Source organism: Peromyscus eremicus, chromosome 8b, assembly GCF_949786415.1.
Source record: "Peromyscus eremicus chromosome 8b, PerEre_H2_v1, whole genome shotgun sequence".
Taxonomy (NCBI): Eukaryota; Metazoa; Chordata; class Mammalia; order Rodentia; family Cricetidae; genus Peromyscus; species Peromyscus eremicus.
Genome location: NC_081424.1, coordinates 54,989,712 through 55,014,662, shown reverse-complemented (window position 1 = coordinate 55,014,662; position 24,951 = coordinate 54,989,712). Strand labels below are relative to the sequence as shown.

At 49.7% G+C, this 24,951-nt stretch overlaps 1 protein-coding gene across 1 annotated transcript; it reads right to left on the bottom strand.

Moving 5' to 3' along the window:
* Positions 1–3,581: 3,581 nt before the first annotated feature.
* Pnldc1 (PARN like ribonuclease domain containing exonuclease 1) lies at positions 3,582–24,951 on the bottom strand. Its single transcript, XM_059272839.1, has 19 exons — positions 24,851–24,951; positions 24,414–24,471; positions 24,067–24,140; positions 21,978–22,017; positions 21,207–21,330; positions 20,954–21,042; positions 18,706–18,806; positions 15,402–15,478; positions 15,033–15,176; positions 13,984–14,053; positions 12,600–12,685; positions 11,254–11,309; positions 7,554–7,618; positions 7,110–7,163; positions 6,936–6,978; positions 5,541–5,640; positions 5,139–5,314; positions 4,940–5,038; positions 3,582–3,825 (listed from the first exon to the last, which is right to left on the bottom strand). The coding sequence occupies exons 1-19, from the start codon at positions 24,924–24,926 to the stop codon at positions 3,753–3,755; spliced, it is 1,605 nt and encodes a 534-aa protein (XP_059128822.1). The 5' UTR covers positions 24,927–24,951; the 3' UTR covers positions 3,582–3,752.

Below are 24,951 nucleotides of genomic sequence, written 5' to 3'. Positions count from 1 at the left end.
TGTGAGTGGAGAAAAAGCCACGAAGCCTCTCCTAAGATAATGATACAGAATACGGGAGGAGCTCCATCTCTCCAGTCTGTGTAACGTCCCCCATTGTAACATTCAAAGCCTACCTTGAGGGGGTGGTCTGAAGAGATGGCTCGGTGGTTAAGAGCACATACTGTTCTTGCAGAGGACCCAAGTTCGGTTCCCAGGACCTACATTGGTCATCTCACAACTACCAGCAACTCCAGTTCTAGGGGATGACAATTTGGATCTGACATCTGCTTCTGAACTCCAAGGACACTGCATTTACACACACCCTCGTCAGTCTGTCTGTCTCTCTCTCTCTCTCTCTCTCTCTCTCTCTCTCTCTCACACACACACACACACACACACACATGCAGAGTTTTAAAATTAAAAATCTTTTTTAAAAACAACTTTGCCAAAAGCAGAGGGCATACAGCTCCTCTCTCCCCTCAGTGGCAACAGGACTGAGGCCCGTCCTGTCACGAGTCTCTGTGGACAGACAGTCACAGAGGCCCCTGCAGGTGTTACACTGTACTTGGGGCTCTAGGGATAAAAGATAAAGCTGAGTAAAGGAGGGAGAGGGATAGAATACTTTCTTGGTCATGGTGGTCTGGCAAGGTCTCTCGGTAGAAGCGGCATGTGAGCAAAACACCAGGCTAATGTGAAGTCATGTGACTGGGACTATAACAATTTAGGAATTCTAGGTTGAAGCTCCATTGGTGCTGAAAAGCCTAGACAGGGTTCCCACCAGTTCAAGACGGGGTGGTGTGGGCGCACATGCGCTCATAACTGCAATGAAAACAGGCGCCTGGTTGAGGAGAACGGTCCCAAAGAGAGAGTAAGGAGCCCACACCTGCCCTGCTAAGCTTTGGACAGTGCTCCTTGTTGGACGTCCCCTAAGGGTATATCGAAGGCTGGGTCACTGGATGGTACCACTGGGAGTGGTGGACCTGCAGGAAGTGAGGCCTATAGGAAGGTGCCTGGGCCCAAGGTCTTCAAGGTGCATTTACACTTTTCCACCATGGTGTGATTTCTTCAGAGAGGAAAGGAAAGCGAGGTGGGGGCGGGAACCGTGACCTTGAATACTGGACTTCCTAAACTGGGAGCTAATCCTTTTCACTAAGATAGTGGCCATGTGTATCATGTTGTATGTGGCACTGGGACACTAAGAGGAATACCCAACTGATGGGTCAGAGGTCAGCAGGCACAGGAGTCTGTCAAATCCCATAATACTGGTTGAAAAAGTATTCTTTATTTATAAAGCAGCAATAATGGGCAGAAACACTGCGATTTTTAACTGAGGGTCCCTGTCCTCCTCTCTAGAGGGGCTGTCCATCAATCATCTCAGGAGAGAGCAGGCTTGCCCAGAAAGTCAAATTCTTGGCTTCTGAGATTAATTTATTTAGAATTTTGGAAAGCTGGAGCAGAGGCAATGGATGGATGCCAAAGTGCCTGGACTCTCAAAAATGGGTTCCAGAGAGAGGCTTTATTTGGTTTATTTTTTTCACAGTTCTAAAAACTTAGCATGGCCTGTTTATGGCAGACCTCCTACATTCTGAAGAGTTTATGAGTAAAGTTAAGGAGAGGAAAAAGAACTATGCTGATAAAAAGCAATTTTCCATCCAAACAGAGATAAGTGTCCAAGCAGTCAGGCTGGTGGGAAGCTGGGGCTAGCAAGTCTCAGGCCCTGTGTGGGCAGCAGGCTACAGGGACCTCAAAACTAAGTGTGAGCTCCACTGAAAACCCATCCATGCCAGGCAGTGGTGGCACACACTTTTAGTCTCAGTACTCGGGAGACAGAGGCAGGCAGATCTCTGAGATCGAGGCCAGCCTGGTCTACAGAGCGAGTTCCAGGACAGCCAGGGCTACACAGAGAAGCCCTGTCTTGAAAAGCTAAAAAGAAAAAAGGAAGAAAAGGAAAAAGGAAGGGAGGGAGGGAGGGAAGGAAGGAAGAGAAAAGAAAAGAAAGTCCCACACCCAGACACAGGAAGGTCATGTGGGGACAAGTTGGCACCCAAGGTTAAGCCGAGTTCTACCATGCATACATCAGGTGGCCCTCAGGAAAACTGAGGCCACCTGTGGGGAGCTGATGACAATTTGGTCCTAGAGGTGAGAGAACAAGTCAAATGGCCTTTAATCCCAGCACCCAGGAAACAGAAGCAGGTGATCCCTGTGAGTCCGAGGCCAGCCTGGTCTACATAAGTTCTAGGACAGTCAGGGCTACATAAAGAGACCTTGGTGTCAAAAAAAAAAAAAAAAAAAAAAAAAAAAGAGAAAAAGAAAAAATTAAAATAAAAAAAAAAATGTCCAACCGGGCGGTGGTGGTGCACACCTTTAATCCCAGAACTCGGGAGGCAGAGGAAGGTGGATCTCTGTGAGTTTGAGGCCAGCCTGGTCTATAGAGCGAGATCCAGGACAGGCACCAAAGCTACACAGAGAAACCCTGTCTCGAAAAACAAAAAAACAAAAAAACAAACAAACAAAAAAATCCTGCACCAGCTCCCACACGTCTCCACTAAATGCTGCTGATCACAGTGGGCATGTCATCTGAGGGAGGTGGCCTCCATAACAGACGGTGAAGTGTGGCTACCAGGGTAAGTGGGCTCAGAACCAGCCTAGTCCCAGAGGACAATGTCAGCCCTGGTGGAAGGAAGACGTAGGATGGATGGGGCCTTCCAAACTAGGGCCCAGCTATGATCTCGGTAAAAGGTGTCAATGCATGAGCATGGGGCCCCGATGAGGGAGGAGGGCTGGGGGGTGGGGGGGGGCAGGGGGTGCAGAGAGGCCCAGCTGTCTGCAGGCAGGAACACAAGCCACGTTAGCCCAGAGCTGAGGCTGCTCTGATAGAGAAGGGGAGGAAAGGAAGAGGATCCCGAGAGGCATTTTAAACCCCGAGTCACTGAGAATCTGGGGTGGGGAGTGAGTTCGCTCCACCCCACAACTCAGAGGAAAAACGCTTGGGTTGTCTTCTCAGCTCTGGAGAGAAAAATGATACAGCTCCTCTCTTCGTTGAGAGAACTAAGGTTTTCAAAGCGCTCTGGTAAGATGGCTGTGTCCAGTCTTCGAGCAGTAAGGTGATAGTAGAGCTGGGCCTGCTCCGACCGTGGAACTATGAATTTCACATGCTGCCCGTGCTGCTCGGCTGGGGCAGAATCAGCAGGACAGAATGCTGGGAGTCTGAGTCCCCAGCAAGGACATGCCTCCCAAGCTTGGGTGACTGACATCCCTCCATTCTGTGACCTTGCCTCACGGTTTCCTCCACAGCATCACTGTCTGCAACTGCTCTCCTCCCGTTCTTAAACCACGAGTTCCGCAAGCCTGGAGCTCTGCAGGTCTCACTGTTCTTTGCATCTCAGTGTTGGCCAGATACCTGCAGTGTGGTGCTCACACAGCATCAACAGAAGCCACAGCAGCCCCTTCCCTCCTCTCTGCCAGCTCCTTGTCAAATAGCCCCTTCACTCACACATACCCACCAAAACTCTGGGCATGCTGGGGCAGTGGCTCCAACCCAAGTGGCCAGGACATCGCCCGGCAGTTTACAGGCCATGGACATTGGCCATGGACAAAGGTCCTACATGCAAGGGTTTTGTTTGTTTTATCACCAGTCATATTTACAGAATCTCACATTCAGAACAAAACAAAGTATCTACAAAGGACCACACAGGTCTGCCTGAAAACAAACTGGTTCATACAGACGGGCCGTGAGGGCCATCTCGGGAAGCTAGGGCAGAAGCTGAGGCAGCTCACTGCACTCTGGGGCTCGATCTTCCCAGGACGAAGGCAATCATGGCCCAGGTGGTGATGATGCTGCAGACTCTGTAAGACAAGGACACAGATGAGGCCTGGACGGGGCAGGGTCTGCCTGGGGACCAGGGCGACCAGCACAGGCTCTGCTCTCCATTCTCCCCTCCCAACGTTGTCCAAAGGTCCTTCTTTTTTTTTTTTTTTTCCTCCCCTTGGAGACAGGATCTCAAGTATCCCAGGCTGGCCTCAGACTTTCTATGTGGCCAGAGATGCCCTTGAACTCCTGGTCCTCCACATCCCAAGTGCTGGCAGGTGTGGACCACCACATTTAGTTTAGGTGATGCTAGGGAATGAAGCCAGAGCTAAGCAAGCACTCTGCCAGCTGGGCTACATCCCCAGCACAGATGTCATTTCAACCCTTCTCTAGGCGCCAATGGAGTCTGCCTCTCGGGGTCAATAGAGAGACGCTGCCTTCCCCAGAGCTGTAGGTCAGAGACTGGCAGGACAAGAGACTGTCCGCAAGCAGACTGTCCTTGGCTCCCGAGTCCTCTGGGGCCCCAACCTCAAACACGACTTAACCCTTCTCAGGGCTGCTGCATGCTTGGTCCCCTCCCTCACCCAGGCTGGACCATTTCACAGCTATACTTGCTCCCTGAAGCCCCTCCCATCGGCACAGGAGGCTGCAAGGCTTTGCAAATGGGAGTTGGATTATGTCCCTCCTCCTCTCAATCCCTCAACACTCGGTTTCTCCCGTATCCACAGCCCTCACAGGCACAGACCCACCGGATGAGACCCACTCCTTACCTGGTCCCTTTGCTGGTTCCCTTCACTGGCCCTCTGCTCACCAGGCACCTCCATTCAAGGGCTGCTGCCCCTGCCTGCCTGCCTGCGTTCCCCACAGCCTGGCTCACGCCTCCCATCACCTCCTCTGCACGCCTTCCCTCGGGTCTCTCCCGGTCCCCACCCTTCCTTACATTTTTAATATGCATGACACCAATGCCACATACGGTCCCCTCAGTTGCTTATCACATTCCTGTCACCTCCCAACTAGCTCAGAGTTCCACTTTGGTTCACTGAGAACACAGGGCCCAACACACACCTATCAACAACCGCTTGACAACTCAGAGCAGTTAGTGAACAGGGCCAGAATCAGACCAAATGGGGCCTCGGCAGGCAGGTCACTCACTGTAACAGGCAGGTGATGTTGGGGGAATGTCTCCAGTAGCGGTACAGGGAGACCTGCAGGGTTGGATGGCTCCTGTACTCCTTCAAGACACTTCGGGCACTGCCAAAAGAAGTTTGCTCAAGTCAGCTGACAACGTGGCCAGAGCCACGGAAGGCGAAGAGGCAGGGAGGAGAGGAGGGGCCTGGACTCAGGTACCTACTCCTTAAACTTATTGGTCAGGAGCAGGAACTGGCTTCGGGTGAACCGCCTGACGTCGAACTTGCAGAGGTTCTGGAACTCACGGTAGACCTGATGCTCGCTGACCCCAGGCCACCTCCTGACGGTGAGGATAAGTATAGGAGGGCGGATACTGGGGTAATCTGGGCCAGAAAAATTCTAGGAAAACAAAACCAAGAGAGATTCATGCAACTGAAAATGCTAAAGAACCTAGAAAGGTCTCCACCTGGGGCTGGAGCAGAAAGTAGAGGGAAGGAAGGAGCCCATCTATGTGGGTTTTGACAGAAAAACAGAAGAAACCTCCTCCTCCTCCTCGGCTCCCACTGCACTGTCATCAGAACCTGGAGCACATCCCGGGTGAGGGAGCAGAGTGGGCCATACTCACAATTTTAGGGACCCCAGCTCGGATAAGATTCACTTGGTTCACGTAAGGCGCCAGCACATCGAGGTACTGAGGGAAGGTGGGCTCCTCGGCAGGACCACTGCTGCAGGGACAGAGAAAAGCCTCAAGTTCTCAGGCACACAGGTTTCTGTGCAGGTCCTCAGTCATAGCTAAGGCTCTAGGGGAAAAACAGGGGAGAGTTGCCTCAGGCACCTCTCTTTCCACCTCTCCCAAGTCTTGGGGCTCATTTTGGTGGGCTTCCCTTACACACACAAGCAGAGTCTGGACCAAGAGCTTCTGGTCTCTGCTGACCAGCTACTGGCAGCAGGCTGGAGAATGAGGGGTCCTTGTTTGGAGAAAACCCCACTTTATCCTCTCTAAAGTGACATCACCCTTGACTCCAAACGGCCATCCCTTGCCACCAGCTGCACCCCAAATGCAGATCCCAGAATCGGCAGGCCCAGACCGCCATGAGCTTCTCTACCCTGAGAAGAGTTTTCCAGTCACGAAGCTATAAGGAACAAAGGGAGCGAGGCCCGGCCCCAGGCCCTGAGCCACACTGCCCCAAGCAGCTCACTCTGGGCCAGCACACAGCACCTGCCAGCGAGCACCTGAATGCTGCCCCATCAGAAGAGAGGGGAGACCAGCCGGCAGGCTCCTCACATAAGCTATAAGCCTCACATCAATATGTCACACAACATTTCTATTTATATCTGTGGCCAAAATAGACAAATTAAGGCGGTTCCTAAATTAACAGATTATAGTTCAAAACATTTCTAGACCAGTCCTGGAGAAGAGGTCACAACGGTGATAAAATCCTTCTGTGGGTACCAAGTCCTACTGAACTCATGTGACCCACTAACAGCTCTGTCACACATCAAAGGTGCTCACATGCCAGCTCGGGGGCATCAGGATGTCACCACCAGGGGCAATGCATTTATGTTGATTTGGGTTTCAGTGCTCCTCCATCCAGGCACCTCTCCTGGCCACCATGTTCCCTGCCATCTTTGTGGACCCCTGGGATCTGTCTTTCATCTGAACATCTTGTCTTCTTACCCACTGTCATTTCCAATAGCTGTGAGAACACTCGGAGCTGACCAAGCCCAGGCACTGAGCCAGGACGTTCTCTAGGAGGAATTAGGACTCTAGTCAAACCCTGCTGTGTGGGTCCCCTGATGTGGGTCCCCAATTTCCCCATTGCTAAGACAGGGGCAGGACCCAGGCAGGAGGCAGGGAGGCAGGAAAGGGCTCCTTGGAGCAGACTGCTTGCTTCAACACTGGCTGGCTCCGGGTGAGAAACCCACAGAAACACATTCCTTCTCATTGGTGGTCCTGTGACCCAGAGGTCCTGATTGAGACCTGGGGACTTGGTAACAGGACGGAAGGGAGGACACTCACCCATGCACCCTCTGCAGGAGCAAGTGCGCCACTTTCAAGAGAACTAGAAGAAAAAGCTAGAGATGTAACCAGTCTCAAGGCTTGTGGAAAAGTGCAAACTCAACTCTACGTGCAACCCAACATGAACCCAGCACACATCACCAGAGCAGACTGCCCTTCTGAGGAACACGTTACCTGACCCGCAGAGGAAGGCGTCATACGCTGCTTCATGGGGGCACTTGGTGTCGGCTGAAGTGGTTTTCCCAAAGAGAGGGGTCAGACAGTGATTAGACACATCATGAGGAAGAAGTCCCTCTCCCCATCCCATTCAACCACCATGGCAATTGTGGCACACACTGTGTGCCCTTCTCCTGCTCATAAACATTTGTCACCTTGGTCCCTGCCATGTAGAGATGGCAGACTATACCCCACACGTTAAGAGAAATCAGGTTCCTGTGACCTGAACGTTCTCTGGGTTAGCATATCTGGAAGGCAGAGTTGTGTGGGCAAAGCAAGGCAGGCCAGGAAGGAATGCCCACCAAAACCTCCACAGCCTGCTGCCCAGGGAACCACAGAACCTTCAGCTCGGCCCCAGGGCCCTTGGCCAATTGTGCAAAGGGCCAGAGCTCAGGGACATACCGTATTTTTTACACTGTCTCGCATGAATAATCACTGGTCCAGAATTCTGAGTGGGATTCAAGTTACTATTAGGGAAAAAAAAAAAAAAGAGTGGGGGGTAAAAATTCAACTCACTAAACGTAACTCCTCCTCTTGTCCCCAAGCTTCTTAAGTTATAAAGATAACACATTCAGCATATCCTTTTTAAAAGGTGTGGATCCAGTTGTGGTGGCACACGCCTTTAACCCCAGCACACAGGAGGCCGAGGCAGGCGGATCTGTAAGCTCGTGGCCAGCCTGGTCTATAAAGTGAGTTCCAGGACAGCCAGGGCTACACAGAGAAACCCTGTCTCAACCTTCCCCCCAAAAAATGTTTTAAGAATAAAAGGCATGGATCTAAGTATGGACAGATAAGGTGTTGACGAGGCCACAGAACAAGAGAAAGATAAAAGGGACTCTAATTCGAGTGTTCTAGGCTGTGGAAAACATCTGGACACCACATAAACAGGCAGCTACCTGCCCTGTGGAGCTTGGAGTCTCTAGGTACAGAGATAACCACATCGTGTCCTGGGGAACAAACAGAAACTCCAGGGTCCCTCCAGATAGTGGCATCAGGTCACCAGGCTGCCAGAAGCAGGTGGCACTGGAGGACAGTCTTGAGCCATGTGAACTAACTTGGCTGGAGGAATGAGTGGCAGCGTGCAAGCTGAGAAGAGCAGGTGGCAGTGAGGAGCAGATCTGGCCCTTGTGGAAAGCACAGCTGCAGGCCAGGTGGGAAGGTACTCCAAGGCACACGGAGACTTCCAAAAGCACTGAGATCACAGAGGCAAGAAGACAAAAGGGTCAACTGGGCTACACAGTGACCTCAGAGGCATCCTGGTCAACTTAGTGAAACCCTGCCTCAAAATAAAAACATTTTAAAAAGTGTTGGGATGTGGGCTCAGTGGTAGAGTGCTTGCCTAACGTGGAAAGGCCTTCAGATCAATCCCTGCACTGTAAAACCAACAGCTGGAAACAGCTATGATCCTGAGAATGGAGAGAAGAGAGTTACAGAGACAGCTACAGGGAAACAGCAATTGGACACCAATGAGTAGGTAGGTGTGGGTGGCACGGCTCTGAGACCATGAGGTCTGGGCGAGTGACAGCATCTGCCAGTATGGAAACTACCACATTCGCTCCCACCCAGAATCTTACCCACTTACGGATGCTGACCTTCTCTGGGCCATCATGACTGTCCCTGTGCCACGTACCGCTATCAGGGTCAACAGCAGTGATGGCTGCTAAGTTCCAACAAGCACAGACCAAGCCCAAGGCCTGTCCTCAGCCTCCCCCATGGCTGACCTCACCTGACCTCACCGCCACCTCCTGAGTTACATCAGGGTTTTACCTGCTCACTTCATAGATGGCGAGGCTGAGACTTCTTCAAAGTAAGTTATGAAACACTGAGTGTCAAATCCTGGGTTTAAATCCAGGAAGCATGAGATCAGAGTTTGGGAGTCTAAAAAAAAAAATTCTCCCCTCACTCTAGTGCCCGCTTAATGGACATGTGGCCATCAGCATTGAGCCTGGTGCCCTAAAGACTCAGCAGATGTTGCAGGCCCTGGAATGGGCCTAAGGGACAAAACTGAATATTAAGTTGAAGATGTCTTCAGGTCATGCAGGGAAGGAAGATGGTAGAGGACCTCCCAGAGCTGCCTACCCTGATGGCTACAGCGGCAGCTCAGTGGCGAGCTCTTAGCGCTAACACTCGAGGCTCTAGGTTCAATCCCTGATACTTCAAACACACAAAAACAAAACACAAGAGGACAGACCAGCCAACTGTGACCTGCGGCTGCACAAGGGCAGTGTGTGGTGGTGACACAGGGAAGGAGCGGTGGAGGCTGCTGAAAAACGGTGCTGGGCAAGAGGGGGGCTGAGGAGGGACGGACACGGACGGACAGACGGACACACGCACGGACACACAGACACACACACACATCCTAGGAGATGAGGAGAGACACAATCAAGGAGACCAACCAGCCCTCCCACCAGAATAGAGAAATCCAGAGCATCTCCGACAGAGGAGAAGGCCCAAGCTCCGAGACGCTGTAAAGCAAGCCTTGACCGGCACAGGTGCCACAGCCTGTCCCTAATGCCTTATGTGCAACATCCTGTCAAGGCCCAGCATAGGTACCCTGAGTAACGGGTGAAGAGTGAGAAAACCTAACAGCCCTGGGCATGCGTGACACTGCTGAAGGAACCAAAGACAAGCTGGGTAACTTGTCTCTAGGGAGCAGACATGCTGCCACACCAGTTTTAGGCACCTCACCAAAGGCTTCCCTCCAGGGAAGGAGGTCTGACCCTTTTATTCCACATATTTCACACACGTCCATGACAAAGCCACAGGGGTTACCGTGGGAGCCAGGAAGAGGGCCAGAAAACGAGTAGCTTGGTTTTAAGTTTTAAGTGGTGATGGTAAGAGAAATGAGAGGTGGCGGCTTGGATCCCCAGGGAAGGAACAAGTAGGCAGAGTCCAAGAGAAGGAAGATGGCGAGGAGAGGACAGGGAGCCCACAGAGAGCAGCCCTGCAGGCCTCAAACAAGGGAGGTATGTGGGATACAGTTCAGCTGCTAAAGTGCTCGCCTAGCAGGTACAAAGTTCTACCCCAGCACCCCACAAAACCAGGCATACCGGTACACGCCTGTGATCCCAGCACTGGGGAAGTAGAGAGAAGTTCAGGTCCGGGGGCTGGAAAGATGGCTCAGTGGTTAAGGGCACTGACTGCTCTCCCAAAGGACCCGGGCTCAAATCCCAGCACCCACATGGCAGCTAACAACTGTCTGTAACTCAAAGATCTGGCCTGCATGCAAAACACCAATGCATATAAAATAAAAGTAAATAAAAACTTTTTTTAAAAAAAGAAGTAGTTCAGGCCATCCTCGGCTACTTGGGGGGGGGCGGGGAGAGTGGGGAGAGGTCAGCCTGGGACACCTGAGATCCCGTCTTGCTGGCGACAGGACAGACAGTGGTAAAGATGACCTGTCAAGTGTTCAGGGAGACAGGCAGCAGGCTGACTTGGCCTCTGACCTCTGACTTTTTCTTCTCCGAAGTGGGGTCAAGAATGTTGTCTGAGGCAGGACAAAGGCATGAGGAGCTGGGTGGAAGGAAGGACACGAAGTCCAAGCAGCTGGGTCATAGGGAGCTGTACCACAAAGTTATTGTTTTGTTGTCCAATGAAAAGCATGCCAATTACATACAAATACATCAAAACCAGGGGCCTTGTGCTGTGGGATGGTCTTTCCGTACGCTGTGAATATATGTTGCTCCCATTGGTTAATAAATAAAGCTGCTTGGGCCTATGGTAAGGTAGGATAAGAGCCAGGCAGGAAATCCAAGCAGAGATACAGGAAGAAGGGCAGAGTCAGGGCAGATGCCATTCATCTGCCCAAGGAACAAGATGCCAGCAGACCAGTAACACCATGGCCACGTGGCAAAATATAGATTAATAGAAAAGGGCTAATTTAAGATGTTACAGCTAGCTAACAATAAGCCTGAGCCACAGACCAAACAGTTTGTAATTAATAATAAGCCTGTGTGTTTATCTGGGACTGAGTAGCTGCAGGACAGAGGAAAACTTCCAGCTACAGGCCTGGAATTAGTTAAAACCAGAGAAAGATCTCAGGGGTCCCTTGTGGCTTGGGCAGCTGAGGCCACAGGCCTTGCTCCAGAAGCCCCTTCCTCACCTGCTCAGCACGTCATACACTTCTGAGAGGTTGGAGACTCGTGGGAAACGCAGTTCCTGCAATCATGAAGAACAAGGCACTGGGCTTGGGGTCAACATCTGCTGCAGACCTCACAAAGGGTCACTACCCGGACCTGGCAAATCCCAGCCTCAACACCTCCCCCCGCCCCCACCCCGGGGACCTGTCTGCCCTATTCCTTCTCCAGGGTCAGGAGACCAGATGTCCTGATAACGCCGGCTAGAAGTAAGTGTCACCCAGAGAACTCACACCTTCTGTTTAGGGAAGTCTGAGAACACAGGAATCTGAGACCTTGGACTAAGTCCAGGCCATACATGCAGAATACTCGGCATTCTAGGATCAGAAGGTCTTGGGGTGACATCTGATCACTAAGTCCCAAAATCAAAGATGAAGCAGGTGAAGGTCAAGTACTAAGGGCCTCTCTGGACAAACAGAGAGTGTACCGGATGGAGTGTACCAGACGGAGACCCTCTTCCGGTTCTGCTGCCCCTCCACCAACGGCCACTTTGAGCCACCATCCCAAGACTTTAGAACACTGATGGATTCCCCTGGCTGTTATTCTGTTTAATTCCTAAGAGCATTTAAAGCCATTCAATGCTTCCCTTTTCCACAGGTAGTGTGTGACCTGGGCTCCAGGACAGTCATGGGGGGCGGGGGGGAGCTTTCAAAACATCACCTGGCTCCACTCTAGACCACACATGAAGTGGATGGCAGAGCTGGGATCAGTCTGCAAACTCCCTTGTAATTTTGTCAGAGAACCCATGGCCTCAGTACTTCTCCAGACTTTATGAGGGGTCCCTCATCCTTTAGGCTGATCCTCTCTAGGCATCCTTCTCTCTAGGCATCCCTCTCCCTAGGCGTCCCTCTCCCTAGGCGTCCCTCTCCCTGGGCGTCCTTCTCCCTGGGCATCCCTCTCTCTGGGCATCCCTCTCTCTGGGCATCCCTCTCCCTGGGCGTCCCTCTCCCTAGGCGTCCCTCTCCCTAGGTGTCCCTCTCTCTAGGCATCCCTCTCCCTGGGCATCCCTCTCTCTGGGCATCACTCATGGGTTTATAAAATATGTACTGAGCTCTAAAATAAGCTGTTTGGGCCAAGCATGATAGTATACACCTTTGATTCCAGTACGTGGAAGGCTGAGGCAGGAGGGCCTAGCCAGACCCTGTCTGAAGAACAGAACAAACCCCCCACAAAACTACTGCTCTGTTATCCAGTGAAAAGCACACATTTACACACAAAGACAACATAACTGGGACTCGGAATGTGTTCAAATCCAGAAGGTGTCACCTGCACAGACTCAGCAGCCCCTGCCCTAAAGCAACCTGCTCATTACCTTCCAGATGTCCTTTGTCACATTCTTGGTGTCAATGAGGACAGGAAATAGGCTGTGGATGTTCTGCTTAAACTGATCGTAGCTTTCTGGGGGGAAAGGTCCAGATGGGGACATGTGAATTTGTGGGCTCGTGGGAACAACACAGACCCACCCTCGAGGCTAACTTGCCACCAGCGCTGACCGGTACAGCAGACAGAACAGACGAGGATTGGAAATATCCGTATCCCTCGTCCAGGGCTGTGATGCTCCAGACACATCACTACTGCTAGTTTCTATGGGAAAGGTCACATGGCTTTCCACCAAACTCCAGGCCCTACCTACAGCCACCATCGGCTAACACTGTCCAAGACAAAAATCAACCCAACACCTTATAATTAAGAAAAGCACCCTGGTAGGAGAAGGGTTTCTGATGGGCCCTTGACAGGTTATACTCTGTGCAGTTACACCGCATACAGCTAATGAGGCTTACTACAGACGGAACCTCACCACACACACTTCCCATACAGAGAGGCCCAGGACTCTCCCCACCACACTCCCCTTTCCTCCCCAACAGTAACTTCTGCCAGGTCCTCTCCCTGGGGTCCTTGTGCCCACCCGAGTGCCATTTTCAGCACTGTGGTCTTTGATACCTCGCCGTTGACGTGTGAAAAGGTCCTGACCCCTTCCTTCCACCTGCCCACTGCCCACATTTCCCACAGGTCTCACCTGCACTGTGTGGCTGCAGCACCTCGCCACAGCCACAGGCCCCAGAGCGACAAGGACCGCTCCAGCTGCGGCGACTTCTCTATGTGCCTCACTTCCCCTCTCCCATGATAACTTGGGCTTTCTGAGTGCCTCCTACTATCTGCCTTTAAATTCTCCAGTATGCTCCAACGTGCCTGTTCTTCCCAGACCTGTTTTGCACAACTCCTTCCAGAGCTTTCCGCCCCTTTCCACCTAGTGTGCGGCACACCTTTCCACCATCTAGTGTGTGGCACACCTTTACGAATTCGCTTAATCCTGCCACCATGCCCAGGCTGCTACTGCCATCTCAACTCACTATGCTACCCTGCCATTTGTCTATCAACAGGCTCCAGCATGGAAACGGAGCCTGGGTAGTCAGCGCTATGACGTCTGTTAGGTTTATAATGGTGTGAGGAGGAAAGCCAACCTGAAGCTCAAATACAGTCTTCACAAGTATGTCAGGACTCAGAACAGAGGGAAAAGCCAAGGCACTAAGCAAGGAATGGTGGGCTCTCGGCTTCACACAATTCCGATTTTGCCCAATGTCACAAGAAGAGGGTGTGTAATCACATTAACCCTCCTTGAGGAAGTCTCTTGGTCTCTACCCAGAAGACGGTACAGACACAGACCTGAGGTTAGGAGAGCACAGCCTCACCCCTACCTGGAAGAGGTCGGAAGAACTTCTCATGGAGATGCAGCAGGTCCATCATCATGTTATGTCCGACCAAGGGCTACTTGGAGTAAAGCAACAGGTAAGAGAAAGGGAATTCTAAACTCGGCTCTGACGCTGCTCAGTCTGGAATCGGGCTTTTGTTTCTTTCCATAAAGTCACCTCTCTAAATCACCTGATACTCCAGCATCACTGTCTCTCAGCTCCCACTTAAGGTAAGGGGACTGCTGAGATGGAAGGAAACAGGGAGGGAGGGGGAGGGAGAGGGGGAAGGAGAGGGGGGAAAGGCGGAGGGGGGGAAAGGGGGAGGGAGAGAAAGGGGGAGGGAGGAGAAAGAGAGGAGGGAGAGATAGAGGGAGGGAGAAAAGGGGGGAAGAGAGAGAGAGAGAGAAGGAGGAAGGAAGGGGAAAGGTGGAGGGAGGAGGAGGAGGAAATGAGTGAACAGTGGAGACCTGGCAGGGTACACACTGGGACTCTGAGGAAGACACAGTTTCTCTAAGCAATTTTAGGTACTTGTTAAAATTCCTGTGCTGCTGCAAGGGACAAAACACAGGAGCATGTCACACGCATAGTCTTTCCTCAGACTGAGCCACCACAGGAAAACAAGGCTGGGTCCATGAAGCTAGTTAGCAAAAACAGAGTCACCTGAAAATTTTACTACTAAGTCAGTCTATGCTCTATGGGTGTTTGGGCTGCATGTATGTCTATACATCATGTACGCCTGGTGCCCACGGAGGCCAAAGAGGGAGTCAGATCCACTGGAACTAGAATTACAAATGGCCGTGAGAGGCCCTGTGGGTGCTGGGAATCGAATCTGGGTCCTCTGCCACAGCAACAAGTGCTCTTAACCACGGAGCCATCTCCCCATCCCCCGAGAATCACTTATTGTAAAAAAGACATCTTTAATCTTTTCTTGGCCTTCTGAATAAGGTTAAGTGAAGAAAGGTAATTTTATTGGCAGAGAAGCCTTCAAAATCCACCACCATTAATACAAAAGATGATGGGGAAAAACAAAAACAGGAAACACAGATGCTTCCTACCTTCTGGGCTTTCACCAACATCTGGAAGAAGACAGAGAAGCCCCTTGCAGAGAGAAGGATCTGCTCCTTCCAGCAGCTGACTTGGTCGCAAGAGGCGTGCTCAAGGTACCAGCGATGGGGCTGGCTGACCTTCTTCACAACCACCTGCCGTGGAGAGAGAGAGAGTGTGCCCTGGGGACGCAGCTGGAAAGCAGGCACCTCTTTAACACGGAATGAAGGGATGGACGGATGGACAGACAGACACACAGACACAGACACACAGACACACACACACACACACACACGATAGAAGCCTTTCAGAGGCCAAATGTGGCTGACCGAGAGAGAGATGAGGGGCTGCTAGGAAGGCACAGCTAGGTGAGGACTCACCCCCTCGTCTTTCAGCACTGTCCAGATGTTGGGGAGGGCCTGCCTCAGCACCAGTTGGACCTCAAAGGCTTGGAACCCTGCAGCGAGGAAGCACAAGGTACATACAGACCCTGGGACACTATCGAACTTTCCAACTTTCCTCCCCCGTGGGAGACGGCTGGAAGGATTAAAGAGCTGAGAGCCTGTGACTAGTGGACTGCACCGGAAACCTGCTTCCAGGGTGCCCAGGCCACGTGCCTGCTGTCATGGTCTAGGGCCAAGTCCTCAAAGGTTGGGGTCTCTGCTCTTCAGTTGGGGACACTCACCTGGTGGTTTCTGTAGTTTGCAGCTGTTGATATGAACCCTGTTAGAAACTAGTACTAGTTATAACTCACAAAAGGCACTTCAGTAGCAAAAAGTTAAAAATGACACTTACGAAAAATAACTAGTGGGCTGGAGAGATAGCTCAGCGGTTAAGAGCACAGGCTGCTCTTCCAGAGGTCCTGAGTTCAATTCCCAGCAACCACATGGTGGCTCACAACCATCTATAGTGGAATCTGATGCCCTCTCCTGGAATAAAGGCATTCATGCATACATACATACATACATACAAGAAATAAAATCTAAATAAAAAGAAAAAAGCACAAAAAAATGAATACATCTAATAAAATTTAAAAAAAAAAGAAAAGAAAAAGAAAAATAACTAGTTTCTCAAGCAAAAATATTTAGCCGGGCGGTGGTGGCGCACGCCTTTAATCCCAGCACTCGGGAGGCAGAGCCAGGCGGATCTCTGTGAGTTCGAGGCCAGCCTGGGCTACCAAGTGAGTCCCAGGAAAGGCGCAAAGCTACACAGAGAAACCCTGTCTCGAAAAACCAAAAAAAAAAAAAAAAAAAAAAAAAAAAAAACAAACAAAAAAAATATTTAGTAAATTGGGTGTGGTGGTGCATGCCTTTGCTCCTAGAACTTCAGAGCAGAGGCAACCAGACCTTTGTGAGTTTGAGGCCCTCCTGGTCTACCTAAAACGTTTCAGGCCAGCCAAGGCTACACAGTAAGATCTGTCTAAGGAAGTAAGAGAGAAAGAGGGGATAGAGAGCTTGATCAATGATTAAGCACACTTGTTGCTCTTGCAGAAAACCTGGGTTCTGTTCCCAGCACCCACGTGGTGGCTCACAACCATCCAAAACTCCAATCCTGACCCCTAAGACATGCACATGGTGCACATATACACACGGAGGCAAAACACGCATATACATAAAATGAATTCTTTAAAAAATCTTTTAAATAATACATTTAGGGGAAAGAGAAATACAATGTCTAACATCTGCTGGCATCACATCCACTTCTGTATCTGATCTACTGTGCTATGTTGTGGTCCTTAAACACTAGAAAATGAAACAAACAAAAAGACCAAAACCAGGCCCAAACATATGTGATGGTAGAAAAGAGAAAGTCGCCAGTCTCAAGTGACTCTGGGGGCTGGGAGGCTCTTTGAGGCTTTTTGGAGGTGGAGTTTATGCTTGTTATGAGACAGGGTCTCGCTATGTAGACCAGGCTGGCCTGGAACTTGGTATGTAGACCATGCTGGTCTGGAGCTTGTAGAGACCCACCTGCCTCTGCCTCCCAAGTGCTGGGGTTAAAGTTGTGTGCACCAGGCTGCTGGCTGCGTATGGTCTTTGTATGCTGTCTAATGTTCACTAACGGTAATCCCTTAGGTACTGGCTGTTACTAAGGAACTTCGTCATTGGGTGGCATGAGACCCACTGGCCTGCCCTGGGCCTTGCTTTTGGAACAGCATAAGCCCATTACTAGGAAGACGCGGGCTTGCGGTTCTGTCTGTCTTCCAGATGCTCACACAGTTCACTAGGCCAACACCAATAGAAAGCATGAGTGCACACAGCCACTGACCTCATCAGAAAGGTCGCTGTTGAGAGGCTGTCAAGCTTATGGCAACAGATCTAAGTTTCTGTTTTGTGGTTTTTGTTGGGACAGTCTCATGCAGCCCAGGCTGGCCTCGAACTCACTATACAGATAAAAGGAACCTGAACTCCTGATGCTCCTGCCTCCACATCATGTGTGTATCGCCACATCTGATTTTATGAAGTGCTGGGGATTGAACCCAGGGCCTGGTGCATGCTAGGCAAGTACTCTACCAACTGAGCTACAGTCTCGCTCTTCTACATACCTGTTTCTTACGGCTAGCAAACACAGAGTCTTAAAGTGACAGGATTTTCCATTTGAGGAAAATGACTAAAAACACCCAGGTCAAAATAACTTCGGGTTTAGATAATTTCCAGTAGAAGTTATATTCCACTAAAATAAAAAAAGAAGAGGTTGGCAAGATGGGTCAGTGGCTAAGAGTACTTGCTGCGTTTGGTTCCCAGCACCCACATACCAGCTCACAACCATCTGTAACTCTAGTTCCAGGGAATCCAATGCCCTCTTCTGTCCACCTTGTGTACCAGACACACATGTGGTGCACATACATAGATGCAAGCAAAAGAGCCATACACATAAAACAACAAATGCTAAAAAGAAAAAAAATTTTTTTTGCAGCAGAAACAGCTGGGGCTGGAGATGCCACTCAGTGGTACTTACTTAGAATGCACAAGGCTCTGAGTTTGATCTCCAATGCATGCACACATGCACTCAGCTGATCCAGGTCTCTACTGAAAACGCTACCCAGGTGCGCATCCCCAACACAACCACTCATTTTTCTACACTTAGGCTGACACACAGAATTTAAGTAAAAGGTGACCAAGAGCCAGGGCTTGACAAAACTGAGAACGTTATTTCCCACCGAGGAGGGTCTTGTGTAAAGTTTCCTTTCTGACCCGAGCGGCCGGGGAGGGTACAGTGGCTACCAGCAGAGGTTGAGCTGACCACAGCTTGTACATGGTGCAGGTGGGTTTCACCATCATCATTACGGCACAAAAGCATTAACACGTCATGGCCAAGCAACACTTTGAAGACAGTTTCGACCTCACAGACTCTGTGGCAAAGGGTCCACAGACCACGCTCTGAGCATTGCTACACTAGGTCATAAATTGCTGTAAGTTACTAAAACAGGCACTCCAGTGGGATGGAAATGATCGGCTCAGGGGTGATTCTTACCCTTGACACTCAATGCAGGTTAAAAAGCCTTTGAGACTTGGGAATTCAGGTCAGGACTTTAACCCTAAGGATTAGCTACCTACTGAGCAAATATCTCAGACTCAGTCATGAGGCATCTTAGATCAGGACTTATAGGAAAGAGAATGTGCTCCCCACCTCCTGGTGCATGACACCCCCATGCTCCCAGATGGGAAGGAATGGCCTCCTGCCTACCAGAAATGCCAGACAGAGTCATCTGGTCACCTTCCTCAGCCAGGTCCAGCCACCGAGTCACCTTGTCAATCACCACCTTAATTTGGTCTTTATCCAGAGAGCTGAAAATGGACACAGGAAAGCAGAAATGTTGGCAGAGATCACACCAGACTCCTAAGACAATCCTAAGACTAACGTGCCTGGAACCTCTGCTTTTAACGCTGTGACCTCATAGTGAGAATTAACAGCAACAATGAAAGTGGTCATTTGTTCTCCACATCTTTTCGTGCAAGAGGAAGGCAAGCTCTCATCTCTGCTCTTCAGAGGTCCACAGGAATACAAGCCAGCTTTGATGGGATGGAAGAAGAGCAAGTGAGCGCACACTACTGTCAGGACGTCCACCTGCGCTCCCAGAGGATCTGTAATGAACTGGCTGGAAACATGAGGAAAAGACAAGGACATGGGCGAATCCTCTGCTTGTCTGTCAGAAACCGAAGCTCTTTCTTCAACACTTGAAAGTAACAAAAGATTCGAAATTCAAATTGGGGTCTGGAGAGATGGCTCAGTGGTTAAGAGCACTGGTTACTCTTCCAGAGGACCCAGGCTCAATTCTCAGCACCCACATGGCAGCTCACAACCATCTTTAACTCCAGTTCCAGGAAATCAGACACTCTATTCTGGCCTCTGTTGGTAACAGGCACACACTGGTGCAGCCATACATGCAAGGTAAAACACTCACGCATATAAAATAACTTTTTAAAAAATTCAAATTGAAAAAAAAAATTCAAATTGTTTTTCCTCTGTTTTTCCTCTTGAACCTTGAGGACCGTTTAATTAGAGTTTGAAGGGAAAACAACAGGGCATGCAAGCTGTAAACCCAGGCAGCAGCTGTGGGAGAAGCAAGACAAAGGAGGCAGAAAGCCAGCTGCGCCCTCCGAGTTAGGGTTCAAGAAATCAAGCAGATTTGGCCATGGAGGTCAGCAAGTAGCTCAGGGGAGGGGAGGGGCTTCAGAGAAACAGTGGGAAAGTCCACAAGGTCAGAGCAAGCATGCTTAGAATCCTGGCAGGTATCCAGAGAAAAAAGGGAAAGTCACCCCGCTTTGAAAAGCAGGCAGGCTTTAGCAGTGAAGTTCTGTAAGTGACTTCCTGTCTTTCCTTTCAAAAAAACCTACACTTTTGTACGAACATCAATACTAAATACAAAAAAAACAAAACAAGTTTAAAAAAAAAACAAACAATGAAACAAAACCACCAAAATATCAAGATTATCCAGGCCATGTGAAAACCACACTTCAGAATCAAAGCTAATTGATTTTTCTTTCTGATGAAGGTGAAAAATCTCAATCCCAAAGAACTAAATAGTTCAAAACTGGCAACTAAGTGGTGGTCATAGCTCACTCCACCAGACCCAAGCTACCACCTCACTGCGGTCACTGTGGACCTTAGTGCAAACCTGTGGGAGGCTGCCAGGTCTGGGCCTGCCAAAGGCCACTTTGTCCAGCGACACAGACAAGGCCCATGCTGAGCAGGGTCAGGCCGGCTAGGGCCCACACAGACACACTGCAGTCTTAGCGCCCTCTGTGCCTCCAACAGAGCTATCTTGTGAATCCCTCAGCTCACACCACAGACTCAATTCTTGTCTCTTTTGATTTAATAAACTTAAGAGTTCATTTCTTTCTTCCCTTTCTGTTTTTCTTTTTTAGAGATGAGGATCTTCCTATGTAGCTCAGGCTGGTCTGGACCTCACAATCATCCTACCTCACTCTCTTGAGTGCTAGGGTGACCAGTGTGTCCCATCATGTTGGATCCTGTATGTGAAGGTGCTGGCTGTGGGAGAGAAAGCAACCTGTCCTTTCTCAAGTATTCTCTACCACTTTGTGAGAGAGTCTGTCTCTCACTGGCCTGAATCTCACCAAGTCCACTAGGCTGGACAGCCAGCAAGCCCTAGGAATTCACATCTCTCTGCCTCCCCAGTGCTAGGATTACAAACACATTTTAAAAACATATGTTTTAAGGATCTAACTGGGGTCCTCTGAGGCAAGCATTTTAGTAACTGAGCTTCACCTCCCAAACCACGTTTTTTAATTTTCAAGATTAATGTTCACATGGGAGCTGAAAGGAGATGGGAAAGAGTTTCGGCCTCTCAGGAAAGTACAGGCAGCCAAATCCGTCCCAGCTAAGTGTGGATGGATGGGCCAGCATCCCCATCTGGAGAGCAGGATGGAAACAGCAATAGGAAACCAGAGGGACGTGGGAATGTGAACCCTACCTTCGGACTCTCCAGTTCCCTCTCAGGATACTGTGCTTAATTTTCTTCTCCTGTTCTTCATTCATATATGGGATTCCATTTTTGAGGAACTGAAGACGGGAACAGAACAAGATGACTAGTAAGAGCTGTCTGAGGGCCGGGCAGTAGAGTGAGGGGAACACCTTGGCTTCATGTAGACAAGGGGTGGGGGATGGTGACTCAGAACATTCAGAGTAACCCTCCACAGCCACGGCCCCCTTCTCCAGGTTCATACCTTGTTATAGTCGAAGCCATACTGATTCAAAAACTGAACGCTAGACGCCTGGAAAGAGAACTCTGAGTCCAAGATCCCAAACGTTGTAGGAAAGAGAAAGAAGTTACAGGAGTGGGCTACATACCTACAAAGGAGAACGTGATGAGAAACCACAAACTAGAACAGGATGGACAGAAAAACCAGCCAGGCGCATACATCATCGGGCCCTGGGGTGGGCTAGATTTCATTTCTTAAGTATCTATATGTTTTCTGAAGGCTGGATGTATTTTAGGTGCTCTATGTAGGGCCAAAGAAAATAAGTGATGATACTATCCTTGGGGAGCAAAGTCTAAAGCAGAAGTAGGCCCATGGCCCACTCAGAGGATCCCGATGTTCAGCCAGAGCAGCTGGGAGGTGACCCCCAACACACACAGGGTCAGCCTCCTGCAGCAGCTTCCCAGCAAGGGTGTCCCCAAAGATGCAGCATTCTTGTGACTGATGGTGCCTGAGGGCTTCCAGGCAGCTCAACATCTCTCTGGATGTCAGCACACTTTTACTAACTCCCCGAAGATGCACGAGGGCCAGCTGATGGAAATGAGAGCCAGAACACTTAAGACACAGGCCAGGAGAGGCCCCACAGGAAAGGTACTACTGCCAATCTGCAGAGCACGGTATGTATGCAAGAGCCAGAAGTCAGAACAGAGTGTCCAGGACAGAGTGATTCACACGCCCAGGGCAGGGCTGCCAAGCACGGACGGGAAAAGCTGTGTGTGTTATAGTCGTTATACATACTTGTTGGACTCTCCTTCAATGCTGGAGAACACAGACAGTCCTAGAACAGCAAAAGCAGAAGTAATGAATGCCGAGGCAAAGCCCCCTGATGTCAACCAAAGACCAAACCTTCCCGCCCACGCTTTGCACCCACAGACACAGAGGGGGCTGCAGAAAAGGCAGGGGTACAAAACCTTACTGAAAAACAGACTTGCAGCGTGAGACCTGCCATACCACAGCTTGTGCTGAAATTACCAAAATGTAATGGTGGCCAGTTTTCCAAGCACAAGAAGTATTAGATCAGCATTTTCATAGCTTTCAAAGGAGCCAAGAGTCAGGCCCAATGACACACACCTGTAGTCCCAGTACTTGGGAGGTGGAGGAAGGAGGATTAGAAGTTATTCCTTCTTCAGAGGCTAAGGCAGGAAGATTTTTGTAAGTTCGAGGCGATCCTGGGTTTCGGTGTAAGATTCTGTCTCAGGAGAGATGGTTCAGTGGGCAAAGGCACTTACATGTAAGCCTGGTGACCTGATTAATCCCTGGAACTGATTGTAAGGGCGGAAGGTAGAATGTACTCCACCAAGTTAGCTTCTGATCTCCACACATGTCCCACACTCATAAATAAGGAATAAACTTTAACTCAAAAACCCACAAAAAAGACAGATTTAATTACTTTAAAAATCCCTGTATTACTAAGTAAATAAGCCACTCAAAGTGGAAAATTTCCAAAGTTCTCTACAGAACAAAAAAACTTAAAAGCAATTTCTTGTACTTCTCAAATATATAGGGGAAAAAAAGGGCAGCAAAGTCCAAAAACAAAGGAAAGCAGATGTGCACACACATAAATGTTTCTCTCCAGAGAAAGCAGATGTGCACATACATAAATGTTTCTCTCCAGAGAAAGCAGATGTGCACACACATAAATTTTCCTCTCCTGAGAAAGCAGGGGTCCGTAAAACTTGGCCCAGAGCTTGTATCTGTAATTCATCTTACTGAAAAAGTCAGGACCCCTATTACAAAGGCAAGCCTTGTAGAAGAAATCACATCACCTGCAAAACCTTAGGTACTATCTAGTCCTTCACATAAAGCTGTTGACCCCAGTTATTATAAAATGTAAATCAGAATAAAAGTAAGAGCAGTTTTTAGACTATCAGGTTGGGTTAAAATTTTTCAGCCTTTCCCAGGGTTTTCGTATGGGAATGTACACTCACTGTTGCTGGTGTTGGTCACTGAAAACATTGTGAACGACTGCCAGTATTCACCAACACTGGAATGCACACACTCTAATTCTGCAGTCTCACTGATAGAACTATTCCAGGTGCACAAAGTGCAGTCGTGTGTAAATATGAAGGCCGTCAATATTGCAAATGCATTTAATTATAAACAAACAGTTACTAAATAGACCTTATTTAGGACACTAAGTGCTAATCTGTAGTTTGTAATACCATGGAACTGTGAAAATGACCAGGTCAGTATGGGAACTCAGACTTCCAAACTCTATCAAATAAAGAATAAAACAAAAATCCAAAATTTAAACTATGTGTACAATCCTGTTCCTGGAGATTTTCTTTTAAAAATCATACACACTGGGGCCGGGGAGATGTCTCAGTGGTGACAGGGGATCCGTTCCCAGCACCCACATGGTGACTCATATCCATCAGTAACTCCAGTTAGAGGGGATCTGACAGCCTCCTCTGACCTTTGTGGGCATCTATATATATGCAGGCAAAACACTAAAGACATAAAATAAATCTAAAAAAAAATTTAAATCGCATATACTCACTGACACATACATTTTTGCTCAAATGATGGAACAGGTTTAACAGTGATTGTCCCTGACATTGGTCTGTCCAGACCACAAAATAATGCTGATAAATTCTTGCTTGGTCAAAAGCCACCCCCACCACCTTTCACACAGTAAACGCTACAAGTGGTACACACACACACACACACACACACACACACACACACGCACACACTGAAAACAGAACAAGCATACAAAACGACACACAATGTCTTTGAAAACGGTCAAAGAGCAACAAGAAATCTACACAGTAAAAAAAAGAAAACCTTGAACGATCCACAATAAAGGGCTGAACATCAGACTCACCAATCTGACAGATTGTAAATTGCTGAACACTCTGACGGGTCTTCACATACCACTCAGACGGCAAATCAAAAAGACTGTGAAGAGAGAGGCATCTCATGGCACCAGCGAGGGGGGGTCAGATGCCTGCACAAGACCTCTGGGGCAGGCTCAGCTACTCTCAATCAGGGCTCGGTTGTCCTTGTTACCACAATTAGGGAACATGTACTAGCATTTGGCCAACAAAAGCTCTCTCTCTCTCTCTCAACAGGTGGGAGCAACCCATCAAAAAAATACCCCACACAGGGTGTCATTAACGAGACACAGGCGAGGAAGGCTCCTCTCTGTGGGCTGTTAAACAGCAGCAGTACCTGATCTGCTGGGGCCGGGACAAGTTTGAACGCAGACCTGTGAACTCTATGTCGAGACCTACGGGAGAGCAAAATAGACGAGTCCTCAGGCTCAGAGCCAGCCACCGGCTTTCACACTGTAAGTGCTCCAGGTGGTACTCGTGTGTACACATACACACGCGCACACCTTTTGGGTACTCAAGAAGCCAATTTAATCAACAGGAGACAACGGGAGCCTGGGGTATGGTTTCAAACGGGGCTGTTCCGGACAACAGAAGCAGGGGCTGTGGGTGTGATTGCTTCCGGCCCCGTGGGAAAGCCTCCTCTCCTTCCTAGGGACGCTCTCTGAACTCCTCTGGCCTGGAGACCGATCCTGTACTGAACCACACACACCGGTCCCCAGGCTCTCCCTGGCATGCGACTCTGGTGACAGGGCCTGCCAACCCCAGACACCTTACCCACGAAGTCCGCACCCGCGACAAGCTCCTGCAGGAGTGGGAGGCTCTGTTCAAATTCGTCGGCGCCCACGTCCATAGCCGCTGGTTCCCCGGGCGCGCCG

What these genes read in the sequence shown, in the direction of transcription:
- Pnldc1 (XM_059272839.1), bottom strand. Translation starts at nt 24,926, where the DNA reads ATGGACGTGGGCGCCGACGAATTTGAACAGAGCCTCCCACTCCTGCAG. An exon ending in ATTGAAGGAGAGTCCAACAA is followed by an intron (nt 21,331 to 21,977) that starts GTATGTATAACG and finishes TCTCCTTTGTAG; the next exon opens with GTATGTAGCCCACTCCTGTA. An exon ending in GAGACAGTGTAAAAAATACG is followed by an intron (nt 7,164 to 7,553) that starts GTATGTCCCTGA and finishes AAACCACTTCAG; the next exon opens with CCGACACCAAGTGCCCCCAT.